This window comes from Oncorhynchus kisutch, linkage group LG26 (assembly GCF_002021735.2).
Source record: "Oncorhynchus kisutch isolate 150728-3 linkage group LG26, Okis_V2, whole genome shotgun sequence".
Lineage (NCBI taxonomy): Eukaryota > Metazoa > Chordata > Actinopteri > Salmoniformes > Salmonidae > Oncorhynchus > Oncorhynchus kisutch.
Genome location: NC_034199.2, coordinates 51,721,656 through 51,736,657, shown reverse-complemented (window position 1 = coordinate 51,736,657; position 15,002 = coordinate 51,721,656). Strand labels below are relative to the sequence as shown.

The 15,002-nt window shown below is 43.1% G+C and overlaps 1 protein-coding gene across 1 annotated transcript in view; it reads left to right on the top strand.

Annotated features, from left to right (window-relative positions):
• Positions 1-14,784, top strand: part of pfkla (phosphofructokinase, liver a) — a 60,104-nt gene extending 45,320 nt beyond the window's left edge. The window contains exons 17-22 of the mRNA XM_020461684.2: positions 1,659-1,823; positions 2,644-2,705; positions 3,916-4,027; positions 4,235-4,334; positions 11,974-12,079; positions 12,217-14,784. Coding sequence (XP_020317273.2) covers positions 1,659-1,823; positions 2,644-2,705; positions 3,916-4,027; positions 4,235-4,334; positions 11,974-12,079; positions 12,217-12,364 — 693 coding nt within the window. The 3' untranslated portion in view covers positions 12,365-14,784. The remainder of the gene's footprint in view (positions 1-1,658; positions 1,824-2,643; positions 2,706-3,915; positions 4,028-4,234; positions 4,335-11,973; positions 12,080-12,216) is intronic.
• Positions 14,785-15,002: the final 218 nt, after the last annotated feature.

Here is a 15,002-nt window from a genome sequence, read left to right as displayed (position 1 = left end):
GATGTAACCATGTTTATAGGTTTAACCATGTTTATAGGTGTAACCATGTTTTAACCATGTTTATAGATGTAACCATGTTTATAGGTTTAACCATGTTTATAGGTTTAACCATGTTTATAGGTGTAACCTTGTTTTAACCATGTTTATAGTTGTAACCATGGTTTAACCATGTTTATAGGTTTAACCATGTTTTAACCATGTTTATAGTTGTAACCATGTTTATAGGTGTAACCTTGGTTTAACCATGTTTATAGGTGTAACCATGGTTTAACCATGTTTATAGGTGTAACCGTGGTTTAACCATGTTTATAGGTGTAACCGTGGTTTAACCATGTTTATAGGTGTAACCGTGGTTTAACCATGTTTATAGGTGTAACCGTGGTTTAACCATGTTTATAGGTGTAACCGTGGTTTAACCATGTTTATAGGTGTAACCGTGGTTTAACCATGTTTATAGGTGTAACCGTGGTTTAACCATGTTTATAGGTGTAACCGTGGTTTAACCATGTTTATAGGTGTAACCGTGGTTTAACCATGTTTATAGGTGTAACCGTGGTTTAACCATGTTTATAGGTGTAACCGTGGTTTAACCATGTTTATAGGTGTAACCGTGGTTTAACCATGTTTATAGGTGTAACCGTGGTTTAACCATGTTTATAGGTGTAACCGTGGTTTAACCATGTTTATAGGTGTAACCGTGGTTTAACCATGTTTATAGGTGTAACCGTGGTTTAACCATGTTTATAGGTGTAACCGTGGTTTAACCATGTTTATAGGTGTAACCGTGGTTTAACCATGTTTATAGGTGTAACCGTGGTTTAACCATGTTTATAGGTGTAACCGTGGTTTAACCATGTTTATAGGTGTAACCGTGGTTTAACCATGTTTATAGGTGTAACCGTGGTTTAACCATGTTTATAGGTGTAACCGTGGTTTAACCATGTTTATAGGTGTAACCGTGGTTTAACCATGTTTATAGGTGTAACCGTGGTTTAACCATGTTTATAGGTGTAACCGTGGTTTAACCATGTTTATAGGTGTAACCGTGGTTTAACCATGTTTATAGGTGTAACCGTGGTTTAACCATGTTTATAGGTGTAACCGTGGTTTAACCATGTTTATAGGTGTAACCGTGGTTTAACCATGTTTATAGGTGTAACCGTGGTTTAACCATGTTTATAGGTGTAACCGTGGTTTAACCATGTTTATAGGTGTAACCGTGGTTTAACCATGTTTATAGGTGTAACCGTGGTTTAACCATGTTTATAGGTGTAACCGTGGTTTAACCATGTTTATAGGTGTAACCGTGGTTTAACCATGTTTATAGGTGTAACCGTGGTTTAACCATGTTTATAGGTGTAACCGTGGTTTAACCATGTTTATAGGTGTAACCGTGGTTTAACCATGTTTATAGGTGTAACCGTGGTTTAACCATGTTTATAGGTGTAACCGTGGTTTAACCATGTTTATAGGTGTAACCGTGGTTTAACCATGTTTATAGGTGTAACCGTGGTTTAACCATGTTTATAGGTGTAACCGTGGTTTATAGGTTTAACCGTGTTTTAACCATGTATGTAGGAACTGCAGATTGACCCTTTCAGTTGTGTCTTTAACCTTCCCCTCTCTGTCTGTCATCTGTCCGTCTCCTCCTCTCTTAGAGTTGTGATAAGATTAAGCAGTCGGCTACAGGGACCAAGAGAAGGGTGTTCGTAGTGGAAACTATGGGAGGCTACTGTGGTTACCTGGCAACCTACGCCGGTATCGCTGTGGGAGCAGACGCTGCTTACATCTTTGAGGACCCCTTCAACCTCCAGGACCTAAAGGTGAGAACCAGGCTGCTGCTGGCATAGAACCTTATTTTCTACTTTGGTCCAAAGTAGTTCACTAGGGTGCCATCTCAGACGAACAGTCTTCACTAGGGTGCCATCTCAGACGAACAGTCTTCACTAGGGTGCCATCTCAGACGAACAGTCTTCACTAGGGTGCCATCTCAGACGAACAGTCTTCACTAGGGTGCCATCTCAGACGAACAGTCTTCACTAGGGTGCCATCTCAGACGAACAGTCTTCACTAGGGTGCCATCTCAGACTAACAGTCTTCACTAGGGTGCCATCTCAGACTAACAGTCTTCACTAGGGTGCCATGTCAGACGAACAGTCTTCACTAGGGTGCCATCTCAGACTAACAGTCTTCACTAGAGTGCCATCTCGGACACTCACACAGTCTTCATTTATCCCAGACAGACCACAAAGTAATTTCATATGGATGTACTGTAGGTTAGACTTCCTGAACAGAGTGATAAATGATCCATGTACTGTAGGTTAGACTTTCTGAACAGAGTGATAAATGATCCATGTACTGTAGGTTAGACTTTCTGAACAGAGTGATAAATGATCCATGTACTATAGGTTAGACTTCCTGAACAGAGGGATACATGATCCATGTACTGTAGGTTAGACTTCCTGAACAGAGGGATAAATGATCCATGTACTATAGGTTAGACTTCCTGAACAGAGGGATAAATGATCCATGTACTATTGCCTGAACAGAGGGATAAATGATCCATGTACTGTAGGTTAGACTTCCTGAACAGAGGGATAAATGATCCATGTAGTCTTAATAAATACGACCCTGCCCTTTCAGACTAACGTGGAGCATCTCGCAGAGAAGATGAAGGAAGACATCCAGAGGGGTCTGGTGCTGAGGTAAGACCCCATTATAGAGGTTAACCACAGTGCACCATTAGAGGTCAACAGGTAAGACCCCATTATAGAGGTTAACAGGTAAGACCCCATTATAGAGGTTAACCACAGTGCACCATTAGAGGTCAACAGGTAAGACCCCATTATAGAGGTTAACAACAAGACATCCAGAGGGGTAGTTAATATAGTAAATGATAGGATCTCGATGGTTCTGTTAATATATAGTGAATGATAGGATCTCGATGGTTCTGTCTCTATAGGACAGTTAATATAGTAAATGATAGGATCTCAATGGTTCTGTTAACATAGGGAATGGTAGGATCTCGATGGTTCTGTTAACATAGTGAATGATAGGACCTCGATGGTTCTCTTAACATAGTGAATGATAGGACCTTGATGGTTCTGTTAACATAGTGAATGATAGGACCTCGATGGTTCTGTTAACATAGTGAATGATAGGATCTCGATGGTTCTGTCTCTATAGGACAGTTATAGTGAATGATAGGATCTCGATGGTTCTGTCTCTATAGGACAGTTATAGTAAATGATAGGATCTCGATGGTTCTGTTAACATAGTGAATGATAGGATCTCGTTCGTTCTGTTAATATGGTGAATGATTGGATCTCGATGGTTCTGTCTCTATAGGACAGTTAATATAGTAAATGATAGGATCTCGATGGTTCTGTTAACATAGTGAATGATAGGACCTCGATGGTTCTGTTAACATAGTGAATGATAGGACCTTGATGGTTCTGTTAACATAGTGAATGATAGGACCTCGATGGTTCTGTTAACATAGTGAATGATAGGACCTTGATGGTTCTGTTAACATAGTGAATGATAGGACCTTGATGGTTCTGTTAACATAGTGAATGATAGGACCTCGATGGTTCTGTTAACATAGTGAATGATAGGACCTTGATGGTTCTGTTAACATAGTGAATGATAGGACCTCGATGGTTCTGTTAACATAGTGAATGATAGGACCTCGATGGTTCTGTTAACATAGTGAATGATAGGACCTCGATGGTTCTGTTAACATAGTGAATGATAGGACCTTGATGGTTCTGTTAACATAGTGAATGATGGGATCTCGATGGTTCTGTCTCTGTAGGACAGTTAATATAGTGAATGATGGGATCTCGATGGTTCTGTCTCTATAGGACAGTTAATATAGTGAATGATGGGATCTCGATGGTTCTGTCTTTGTAGGAATGAGAAGTGTCACCTTCACTACACCACTGATTTCATCCACAAGCTGTATTCTGCCGAGGGGAAGGGCATCTTCGACTGTAGGGTCAACGTGCTGGGGCACCTCCAGCAGGTACGGAACGAACACAACCACACTGCTGATGCTTACATGTTAAAATGCAACCTTATATTAAAAGGATGATGAGCTTGTTGATCAGGAAATTAGGGGATAGACGTAGATGATGTAGAATGTGAAGTGTATGAATGATCAAATATGCTTCCTAGAAGTTTTTCTTTCTGCTCTGAGATTAACAGATTTGTCTCTCACCTGTCGTTCTAGGGAGGTGCACCAACACCCTTCGACAGAAACTGTGGCACCAAGCTGGGTGTGAAGGCTGTGCAGTGGCTCACTGAGAAGATGATCAACAACTTCAGACAAGGTACTGGATGTGTCTCGAATGGCACCCTATTCCCTACATAGTGCACTACTTTTGACTAGGGCCCATGGGACTCTGGTTAAAGTAGTGAACTATGAAGGGAATAGGGTGCCAAGGCTCTGGTTAAAGTAGTGAACTATGAAGGGAATAGGGTGCCAAGGCTCTGGTTAAAGTAGTGAACTATGAAGGGAATAGGGTGCCAAAGATCTGGTTAAAGTAGTGAACTATGAAGGGAATAGGGTGCCAAGGCTCTGGTTAAAGTAGTGAACTATGAAGGGAATAGGGTGCCAAGGCTCTGGTTAAAGTAGTGAACTATGAAGCGAATAGGGTGCCAAGGCTCTGGTTAAAGTAGTGAACTATGAAGGGAATAGGGTGCCAAGGCTCTGGTTAAAGTAGTGAACTATGAAGGGAATAGGGTGCCAAAGATCTGGTTAAAGTAGTGTACTATGAAGGGAATAGGGTGCCAAAGATCTGGTTAAAGTAGTGTACTATGAAGGGAATAGGGTGCCAAGGCTCTGGTTAAAGTAGTGAACTATGAAGGGAATAGGGTGCCAAGGCTCTGGTTAAAGTAGTGTACTATGAAGGGAATAGGGTGCCAAGGCTCTGGTTAAAGTAGTGAACTATGAAGGGAATAGGGTGCCAAGGCTCTGGTTAAAGTAGTGTACTATGAAGGGAATAGGGTGCCAAAGATCTGGTTAAAGTAGTGAACTATGAAGGGAATAGGGTGCCAAGGCTCTGGTTAAAGTAGTGTACTATGAAGGGAATAGGGTGCCAAAGATCTGGTTAAAGTAGTGTACTATGAAGGGAATAGGGTGCCAAGGCTCTGGTTAAAGTAGTGAACTATGAAGGGAATAGGGTGCCAAGGCTCTGGTTAAAGTAGTGAACTATGAAGGGAATAGGGTGCCAAGGCTCTGGTTAAAGTAGTGTACTATGAAGGGAATAGGGTGCCAAAGATCTGGTTAAAGTAGTGTACTATGAAGGGAATAGGGTGCCAAAGATCTGGTTAAAGTAGTGTACTATGAAGGGAATAGGGTGCCAAGGCTCTGGTTAAAGTAGTGAACTATGAAGGGAATAGGGTGCCAAGGCTCTGGTTAAAGTAGTGTACTATGAAGGGAATAGGGTGCCAAGGCTCTGGTTAAAGTAGTGTACTATGAAGGGAATAGGGTGCCAAGGCTCTGGTTAAAGTAGTGTACTATGAAGGGAATAGGGTGCCAAGGCTCTGGTTAAAGTAGTGTACTATGAAGGGAATAGGATGCCAAGGCTCTGGTTAAAGTAGTGTACTATGAAGGGAATAGGGTGCCAAGGCTCTGGTTAAAGTAGTGAACTATGAAGGGAATAGGGTGCCAAGGCTCTGGTTAAAGTAGTGTACTATGAAGGGAATAGGGTGCCAAGGCTCTGGTTAAAGTAGTGTACTATGAAGGGAATAGGGTGCCAAGGCTCTGGTTAAAGTAGTGTACTATGAAGGGAATAGGGTGCCAAGGCTCTGGTTAAAGTAGTGTACTATGAAGGGAATAGGATGCCAAGGCTCTGGTTAAAGTAGTGTACTATGAAGGGAATAGGATGCCAAGGCTCTGGTTAAAGTAGTGTACTATGAAGGGAATAGGGTGCCAAGGCTCTGGTTAAAGTAGTGAACTATGAAGGGAATAGGGTGCCAAGGCTCTGGTTAAAGTAGTGAACTATGAAGGGAATAGGGTGCCAAGGCTCTGGTTAAAGTAGTGTACTATGAAGGGAATAGGGTGCCAAAGATCTGGTTAAAGTAGTGAACTATGAAGGGAATAGGGTGCCAAGGCTCTGGTTAAAGTAGTGAACTATGAAGGGAATAGGGTGCCAAAGATCTGGTTAAAGTAGTGTACTATGAAGGGAATAGGGTGCCAAAGATCTGGTTAAAGTAGTGTACTATGAAGGGAATAGGGTGCCAAAGATCTGGTTAAAGTAGTGTACTATGAAGGGAATAGGGTGCCAAGGCTCTGGTTAAAGTAGTGTACTATGAAGGGAATAGGATGCCAAGGCTCTGGTTAAAGTAGTGTACTATGAAGGGAATAGGGTGCCAAAGATCTGGTTAAAGTAGTGAACTATGAAGGGAATAGGGTGCCAAAGATCTGGTTAAAGTAGTGTACTATGAAGGGAATAGGGTGCCAAAGATCTGGTTAAAGTAGTGTACTATGAAGGGAATAGGGTGCCAAGGCTCTGGTTAAAGTAGTGTACTATGAAGGGAATAGGATGCCAAGGCTCTGGTTAAAGTAGTGTACTATGAAGGGAATAGGGTGCCAAGGCTCTGGTTAAAGTAGTGAACTATGAAGGGAATAGGGTGCCAAGGCTCTGGTTAAAGTAGTGAACTATGAAGGGAATAGGGTGCCAAGGCTCTGGTTAAAGTAGTGTACTATGAAGGGAATAGGGTGCCAAGGCTCTGGTTAAAGTAGTGAACTATGAAGGGAATAGGGTGCCAAGGCTCTGGTTAAAGTAGTGAACTATGAAGGGAATAGGGTGCCAAGGCTCTGGTTAAAGTAGTGTACTATGAAGGGAATAGGGTGCCAAAGATCTGGTTAAAGTAGTGTACTATGAAGGGAATAGGGTGCCAAAGATCTGGTTAAAGTAGTGTACTATGAAGGGAATAGGGTGCCAAGGCTCTGGTTAAAGTAGTGAACTATGAAGGGAATAGGGTGCCAAGGCTCTGGTTAAAGTAGTGTACTATGAAGGGAATAGGGTGCCAAGGCTCTGGTTAAAGTAGTGTACTATGAAGGGAATAGGGTGCCAAGGCTCTGGTTAAAGTAGTGTACTATGAAGGGAATAGGGTGCCAAGGCTCTGGTTAAAGTAGTGTACTATGAAGGGAATAGGATGCCAAGGCTCTGGTTAAAGTAGTGTACTATGAAGGGAATAGGGTGCCAAGGCTCTGGTTAAAGTAGTGAACTATGAAGGGAATAGGGTGCCAAGGCTCTGGTTAAAGTAGTGTACTATGAAGGGAATAGGGTGCCAAGGCTCTGGTTAAAGTAGTGTACTATGAAGGGAATAGGGTGCCAAGGCTCTGGTTAAAGTAGTGTACTATGAAGGGAATAGGGTGCCAAGGCTCTGGTTAAAGTAGTGTACTATGAAGGGAATAGGATGCCAAGGCTCTGGTTAAAGTAGTGTACTATGAAGGGAATAGGATGCCAAGGCTCTGGTTAAAGTAGTGTACTATGAAGGGAATAGGGTGCCAAGGCTCTGGTTAAAGTAGTGAACTATGAAGGGAATAGGGTGCCAAGGCTCTGGTTAAAGTAGTGAACTATGAAGGGAATAGGGTGCCAAGGCTCTGGTTAAAGTAGTGTACTATGAAGGGAATAGGGTGCCAAAGATCTGGTTAAAGTAGTGAACTATGAAGGGAATAGGGTGCCAAGGCTCTGGTTAAAGTAGTGAACTATGAAGGGAATAGGGTGCCAAAGATCTGGTTAAAGTAGTGTACTATGAAGGGAATAGGGTGCCAAAGATCTGGTTAAAGTAGTGTACTATGAAGGGAATAGGGTGCCAAAGATCTGGTTAAAGTAGTGTACTATGAAGGGAATAGGGTGCCAAGGCTCTGGTTAAAGTAGTGTACTATGAAGGGAATAGGATGCCAAGGCTCTGGTTAAAGTAGTGTACTATGAAGGGAATAGGGTGCCAAAGATCTGGTTAAAGTAGTGTACTATGAAGGGAATAGGGTGCCAAAGATCTGGTTAAAGTAGTGAACTATGAAGGGAATAGGGTGCCAAAGATCTGGTTAAAGTAGTGTACTATGAAGGGAATAGGGTGCCAAAGATCTGGTTAAAGTAGTGTACTATGAAGGGAATAGGGTGCCAAGGCTCTGGTTAAAGTAGTGTACTATGAAGGGAATAGGATGCCAAGGCTCTGGTTAAAGTAGTGTACTATGAAGGGAATAGGGTGCCAAGGCTCTGGTTAAAGTAGTGAACTATGAAGGGAATAGGGTGCCAAGGCTCTGGTTAAAGTAGTGAACTATGAAGGGAATAGGGTGCCAAGGCTCTGGTTAAAGTAGTGTACTATGAAGGGAATAGGGTGCCAAGGCTCTGGTTAAAGTAGTGAACTATGAAGGGAATAGGGTGCCAAGGCTCTGGTTAAAGTAGTGTACTATGAAGGGAATAGGGTGCCAAGGCTCTGGTTAAAGTAGTGTACTATGAAGGGAATAGGGTGCCAAGGCTCTGGTTAAAGTAGTGTACTATGAAGGGAATAGGGTGCCAAGGCTCTGGTTAAAGTAGTGTACTATGAAGGGAATAGGATGCCAAGGCTCTGGTTAAAGTAGTGTACTATGAAGGGAATAGGATGCCAAGGCTCTGGTTAAAGTAGTGTACTATGAAGGGAATAGGGTGCCAAGGCTCTGGTTAAAGTAGTGAACTATGAAGGGAATAGGGTGCCAAGGCTCTGGTTAAAGTAGTGAACTATGAAGGGAATAGGGTGCCAAGGCTCTGGTTAAAGTAGTGTACTATGAAGGGAATAGGGTGCCAAAGATCTGGTTAAAGTAGTGAACTATGAAGGGAATAGGGTGCCAAGGCTCTGGTTAAAGTAGTGAACTATGAAGGGAATAGGGTGCCAAAGATCTGGTTAAAGTAGTGTACTATGAAGGGAATAGGGTGCCAAAGATCTGGTTAAAGTAGTGTACTATGAAGGGAATAGGGTGCCAAAGATCTGGTTAAAGTAGTGTACTATGAAGGGAATAGGGTGCCAAGGCTCTGGTTAAAGTAGTGTACTATGAAGGGAATAGGATGCCAAGGCTCTGGTTAAAGTAGTGTACTATGAAGGGAATAGGGTGCCAAAGATCTGGTTAAAGTAGTGTACTATGAAGGGAATAGGGTGCCAAAGATCTGGTTAAAGTAGTGAACTATGAAGGGAATAGGGTGCCAAAGATCTGGTTAAAGTAGTGTACTATGAAGGGAATAGGGTGCCAAAGATCTGGTTAAAGTAGTGTACTATGAAGGGAATAGGGTGCCAAGGCTCTGGTTAAAGTAGTGTACTATGAAGGGAATAGGATGCCAAGGCTCTGGTTAAAGTAGTGTACTATGAAGGGAATAGGGTGCCAAGGCTCTGGTTAAAGTAGTGAACTATGAAGGGAATAGGGTGCCAAGGCTCTGGTTAAAGTAGTGAACTATGAAGGGAATAGGGTGCCAAGGCTCTGGTTAAAGTAGTGTACTATGAAGGGAATAGGGTGCCAAGGCTCTGGTTAAAGTAGTGAACTATGAAGGGAATAGGGTGCCAAGGCTCTGGTTAAAGTAGTGAACTATGAAGGGAATAGGGTGCCACGGCTCTGGTTAAAGTAGTGAACTATGAAGGGAAGAGGGTGCCAAGGCTCTGGTTAAAGTAGTGAACTATGAAGGGAATAGGGTGCCAAGGCTCTGGTTAAAGTAGTGAACTATGAAGGGAATAGGGTGCCAAGGCTCTGGTTAAAGTAGTGAACTATGAAGGGAATAGGGTGCCAAGGCTCTGGTTAAAGTAGTGAACTATGAAGGGAATAGGGTGCCAAGGCTCTGGTTAAAGTAGTGAACTATGAAGGGAATAGGGTGCCAAGGCTCTGGTTAAAGTAGTGAACTATGAAGGGAATAGGGTGCCAAGGCTCTGGTTAAAGTAGTGAACTATGAAGGGAATAGGGTGCCAAAGATCTGGTTAAAGTAGTGAACTATGAAGGGAATAGGGTGCCAAGGCTCTGGTTAAAGTAGTGAACTATGAAGGGAATAGGGTGCCAAGGCTCTGGTTAAAGTAGTGAACTATGAAGGGAATAGGGTGCCAAGGCTCTGGTTAAAGTAGTGAACTATGAAGGGAATAGGGTGCCAAGGCTCTGGTTAAAGTAGTGAACTATGAAGGGAATAGGGTGCCAAAGATCTGGTTAAAGTAGTGTACTATGAAGGGAATAGGGTGCCAAAGATCTGGTTAAAGTAGTGTACTATGAAGGGAATAGGGTGCCAAAGATCTGGTTAAAGTAGTGTACTATGAAGGGAATAGGGTGCCAAAGATCTGGTTAAAGTAGTGTACTATGAAGGGAATAGGGTGCCAAGGCTCTGGTTAAAGTAGTGTACTATGAAGGGAATAGGGTGCCAAAGATCTGGTTAAAGTAGTGTACTATGAAGGGAATAGGGTGCCAAAGATCTGGTTAAAGTAGTGAACTATGAAGGGAATAGGGTGCCAAAGATCTGGTTAAAGTAGTGTACTATGAAGGGAATAGGGTGCCAAAGATCTGGTTAAAGTAGTGTACTATGAAGGGAATAGGGTGCCAAGGCTCTGGTTAAAGTAGTGTACTATGAAGGGAATAGGATGCCAAGGCTCTGGTTAAAGTAGTGTACTATGAAGGGAATAGGGTGCCAAGGCTCTGGTTAAAGTAGTGAACTATGAAGGGAATAGGGTGCCAAGGCTCTGGTTAAAGTAGTGAACTATGAAGGGAATAGGGTGCCAAGGCTCTGGTTAAAGTAGTGTACTATGAAGGGAATAGGGTGCCAAGGCTCTGGTTAAAGTAGTGTACTATGAAGGGAATAGGGTGCCAAGGCTCTGGTTAAAGTAGTGTACTATGAAGGGAATAGGGTGCCAAGGCTCTGGTTAAAGTAGTGAACTATGAAGGGAATAGGGTGCCAAGGCTCTGGTTAAAGTAGTGAACTATGAAGGGAATAGGGTGCCACGGCTCTGGTTAAAGTAGTGAACTATGAAGGGAAGAGGGTGCCAAGGCTCTGGTTAAAGTAGTGAACTATGAAGGGAATAGGGTGCCAAGGCTCTGGTTAAAGTAGTGTACTATGAAGGGAATAGGGTGCCAAGGCTCTGGTTAAGGTGGTAATCTATGAAGGGAATAGGGTGCCAAGGCTCTGGTTAAAGTAGTGTACTATGAAGGGAATAGGGTGCCAAGGCTCTGGTTAAAGTAGTGTACTATGAAGGGAATAGGATGCCAAGGCTCTGGTTAAAGTAGTGTACTATGAAGGGAATAGGGTGCCAAGGCTCTGGTTAAAGTAGTGAACTATGAAGGGAATAGGGTGCCAAGGCTCTGGTTAAAGTAGTGAACTATGAAGGGAATAGGGTGCCAAGGCTCTGGTTAAAGTAGTGAACTATGAAGGGAATAGGGTGCCAAGGCTCTGGTTAAAGTAGTGTACTATGAAGGGAATAGGGTGCCAAGGCTCTGGTTAAAGTAGTGTACTATGAAGGGAATAGGGTGCCAAGGCTCTGGTTAAAGTAGTGAACTATGAAGGGAATAGGGTGCCAAGGCTCTGGTTAAAGTAGTGAACTATGAAGGGAATAGGGTGCCACGGCTCTGGTTAAAGTAGTGAACTATGAAGGGAAGAGGGTGCCAAGGCTCTGGTTAAAGTAGTGAACTATGAAGGGAATAGGGTGCCAAGGCTCTGGTTAAAGTAGTGAACTATGAAGGGAATAGGGTGCCAAGGCTCTGGTTAAAGTAGTGAACTATGAAGGGAATAGGGTGCCAAGGCTCTGGTTAAAGTAGTGAACTATGAAGGGAATAGGGTGCCAAGGCTCTGGTTAAAGTAGTGAACTATGAAGGGAATAGGGTGCCAAGGCTCTGGTTAAAGTAGTGAACTATGAAGACACTATAAGAGGAGGAGCTTTATCTCTGATTCAACAACATCTAGCTGTGGAAACAGGGTGGTAGATATATAATGGTTATCTCCTCGTCAACTTCTACCATTCCAGGTCGTGTGTTCGTCAACGCCCCAGACACAGCGTCTGTCATCGGCTTCAGTAAGAAGGTCCTGTCCTTCATCCCTGTGACTGAACTTAAGGCACAGACTGACTTTGAGTGAGTAGAGTACCACAGCTGTTGTCCATCTATCCAAACCTGTTGTCATGAAGTGCTTTACAATGTGGTTTTTAGAGTGTGTCATTTTAGTCTCTAAGCAGGCAGTAACATTTCTCTTCCACCCCCTCCCCCCGTAGGCACCGGATGCCCAAGGTCCAGTGGTGGCAGAACCTGCATCAGATTCTGAAGATGTTGGCCAAGCACCAGACCAGCTTCAGCGAGTACGTCCCTGGAGAGATGGAACATGTGACCCGACGCTCTCTCAGCATCGACACTGGCTTCTAGAACACATATTAACCCTGGAATGGAGACACCGGCTTCTAGAACACATACTAACCCTGGACTGTAGACACCGGCTTCTAGAACACACACTAACCCTGGACTGTAGACACCGGCTTCTAGAACACACACTAACCCTGGACTGTAGGCACCGGCTTCTAGAACACATACTAACCCTGGACTGTAGACACCGGCTTCTAGAACACATACTAACCCTGGACTGTAGACACCGGCTTCTAGAACACATACTAACCCTGGACTGTAGACACCGGCTTCTAGAACACATACTAACCCTGGACTGTAGACACCGGCTTCTAGAACACATACTAACCCTGGACTGTAGACACCGGCTTCTAGAACACACACTAACCCTGGACTGTAGACATCGGCTTCTAGAACACATACTAACCCTGGACTGTAGACACCGGCTTCTAGAACACATACTAACCCTGGACTGTAGACACCGGCTTCTAGAACACATACTAACCCTGGACTGTAGACACCGGCTTCTAGAACACACACTAACCCTGGACTGTAGACACCGGCTTCTAGAACACATACTAACCCTGGACTGTAGACACCGGCTTCTAAGCACTGGGCTCCAACCCTGGAATGTCACTCCCAACTTGTCTGTCTTCCCTGTTTATCTAAAGAGGGGCCCTCATATCTGTACTGTGTCTGAGACTACCTAGACATCAGGTCCTTATATCTGTAATGTGTCTGAGACTACCTAGACATCAGGTCCTTATATCTGTACTGTGTCTGAGACTACCTAGACATCAGGTCCTTATATCTGTACTGTGTCTGAGACTAGCTAGACATCAGGTCCTTATATCTGTACTGTGTCTGAGACTACCTAGACATCAGGTCCTTATATCTGTACTGTGTCTGAGACTACCTAGACATCAGGTCCTTATATCTGTACTGTGTCTGAGACTACCTAGACATCAGGTCCTTATATCTGTACTGTGTCTGAGACTACCTAGACATCAGGTCCTTATATCTGTACTGTGTCTGAGACTACCTAGACATCAGGTCCTTATATCTGTACTGTGTCTGAGACTACCTAGACATCAGGTCCTTATATCTGTACTGTGTCTGAGACTACCTAGACATCAGGTCCTTATATCTGTACTGTGTCTGAGACTACCTAGACATCAGGTCCTTATATCTGTACTGTGTCTGAGACTACCTAGACATCAGGTCCTTATATCTGTACTGTGTCTGAGACTACCTAGACATCAGGTCCTTATATCTGTACTGTGTCTGAGACTACCTAGACATCAGGTCCTTATATCTGTACTGTGTCTGAGACTACCTAGACATCAGGTCCTTATATCTGTACTGTGTCTGAGACTACCTAGACATCAGGTCCTTATATCTGTACTGTGTCTGAGACTACCTAGACATCAGGTCCTTATATCTGTAATGTGTCTGAGACTACCTAGACATCAGGTCCTTATATCTGTACTGTGTCTGAGACTACCTAGACATCAGGTCCTTATATCTGTACTGTGTCTGAGACTACCTAGACATCAGGTCCTTATATCTGTACTGTGTCTGAGACTACCTAGACATCAGGTCCTTATATCTGTACTGTGTCTGAGACTACCTAGACATCAGGTCCTTATATCTGTACTGTGTCTGAGACTACCTAGACATCAGGCCCTTATATCTGTAATGTGTCAGACTACCTAGACGTCAGGCCCAGGTCTAGTACACCAGATGAAACTGCTATTTGGTCTATACTGGTCACTAGTCTATACTGGATTAAAGACTATTCTGGTCACTATTTGGTCTATACTGGTTTAAAGGCTATTCTGGTCGCTAGTCTATACTGGTTTAAAGACTATTCTGGTCACTAGTTGGTCTGTACTGGTTTAAAGACTATTCTGGTCACTAGTTTGTCTGTACTGGTTTAAAGACTACTGGTCACTAGTCTATACTGGTTTAAAGGCTATTCTGGGCACTAGTTGGTCTGTACTGGTCACTTTGGTCTATACTGGTTTAAAGACTATACTGGTCACTAGTCTATACTGGTTTAAAGGCTATTCTGGTCACTAGTTGGTCTATACTGGTTTAAAGGCTAATCTGGTCACTAGTTGGTCTATACTGGTTTATTCTTTGCCATTGTAAGGAAAATGTTGTGGTTGTGTTGTGCGACAATCCATCTGTTTTGTCATCTTGTGGGACCCTGTCATGTGTGTGCCTTGTCATGTGTGTGCCTACATGTAATCCTGAACAAATCACTGACGCCTATACAGTCAATGTAGAACACTGGAAATCAGCTATTACTATTCTGGATGTGTCTGTCTGTACAAGATGTTAGGAATAGCAATAGCCGCCAAAATAGAAATGTGAATTAATGTCATTGTGATTAAAGATGCAATATAAAGTAACGTCATAAATAAAAACATTTGAAAGTTCTTCTCAGATGATCTGATTTTATTTGAAATATAAATACAACTGCGTTTTGAATAATGTTAACAATCGTTTATAAATAAGTATGCATATGTTCTAATGAAAGATGGACCACTGAAGTCTGTATTTAGCTGGTACTGTATCATTGTTGACCACTAAAAGATCACGCCCCCCTCAGAAAGAGAGACACAGCTGCATTTGAGCTCTCACCCTTTCTCAACAT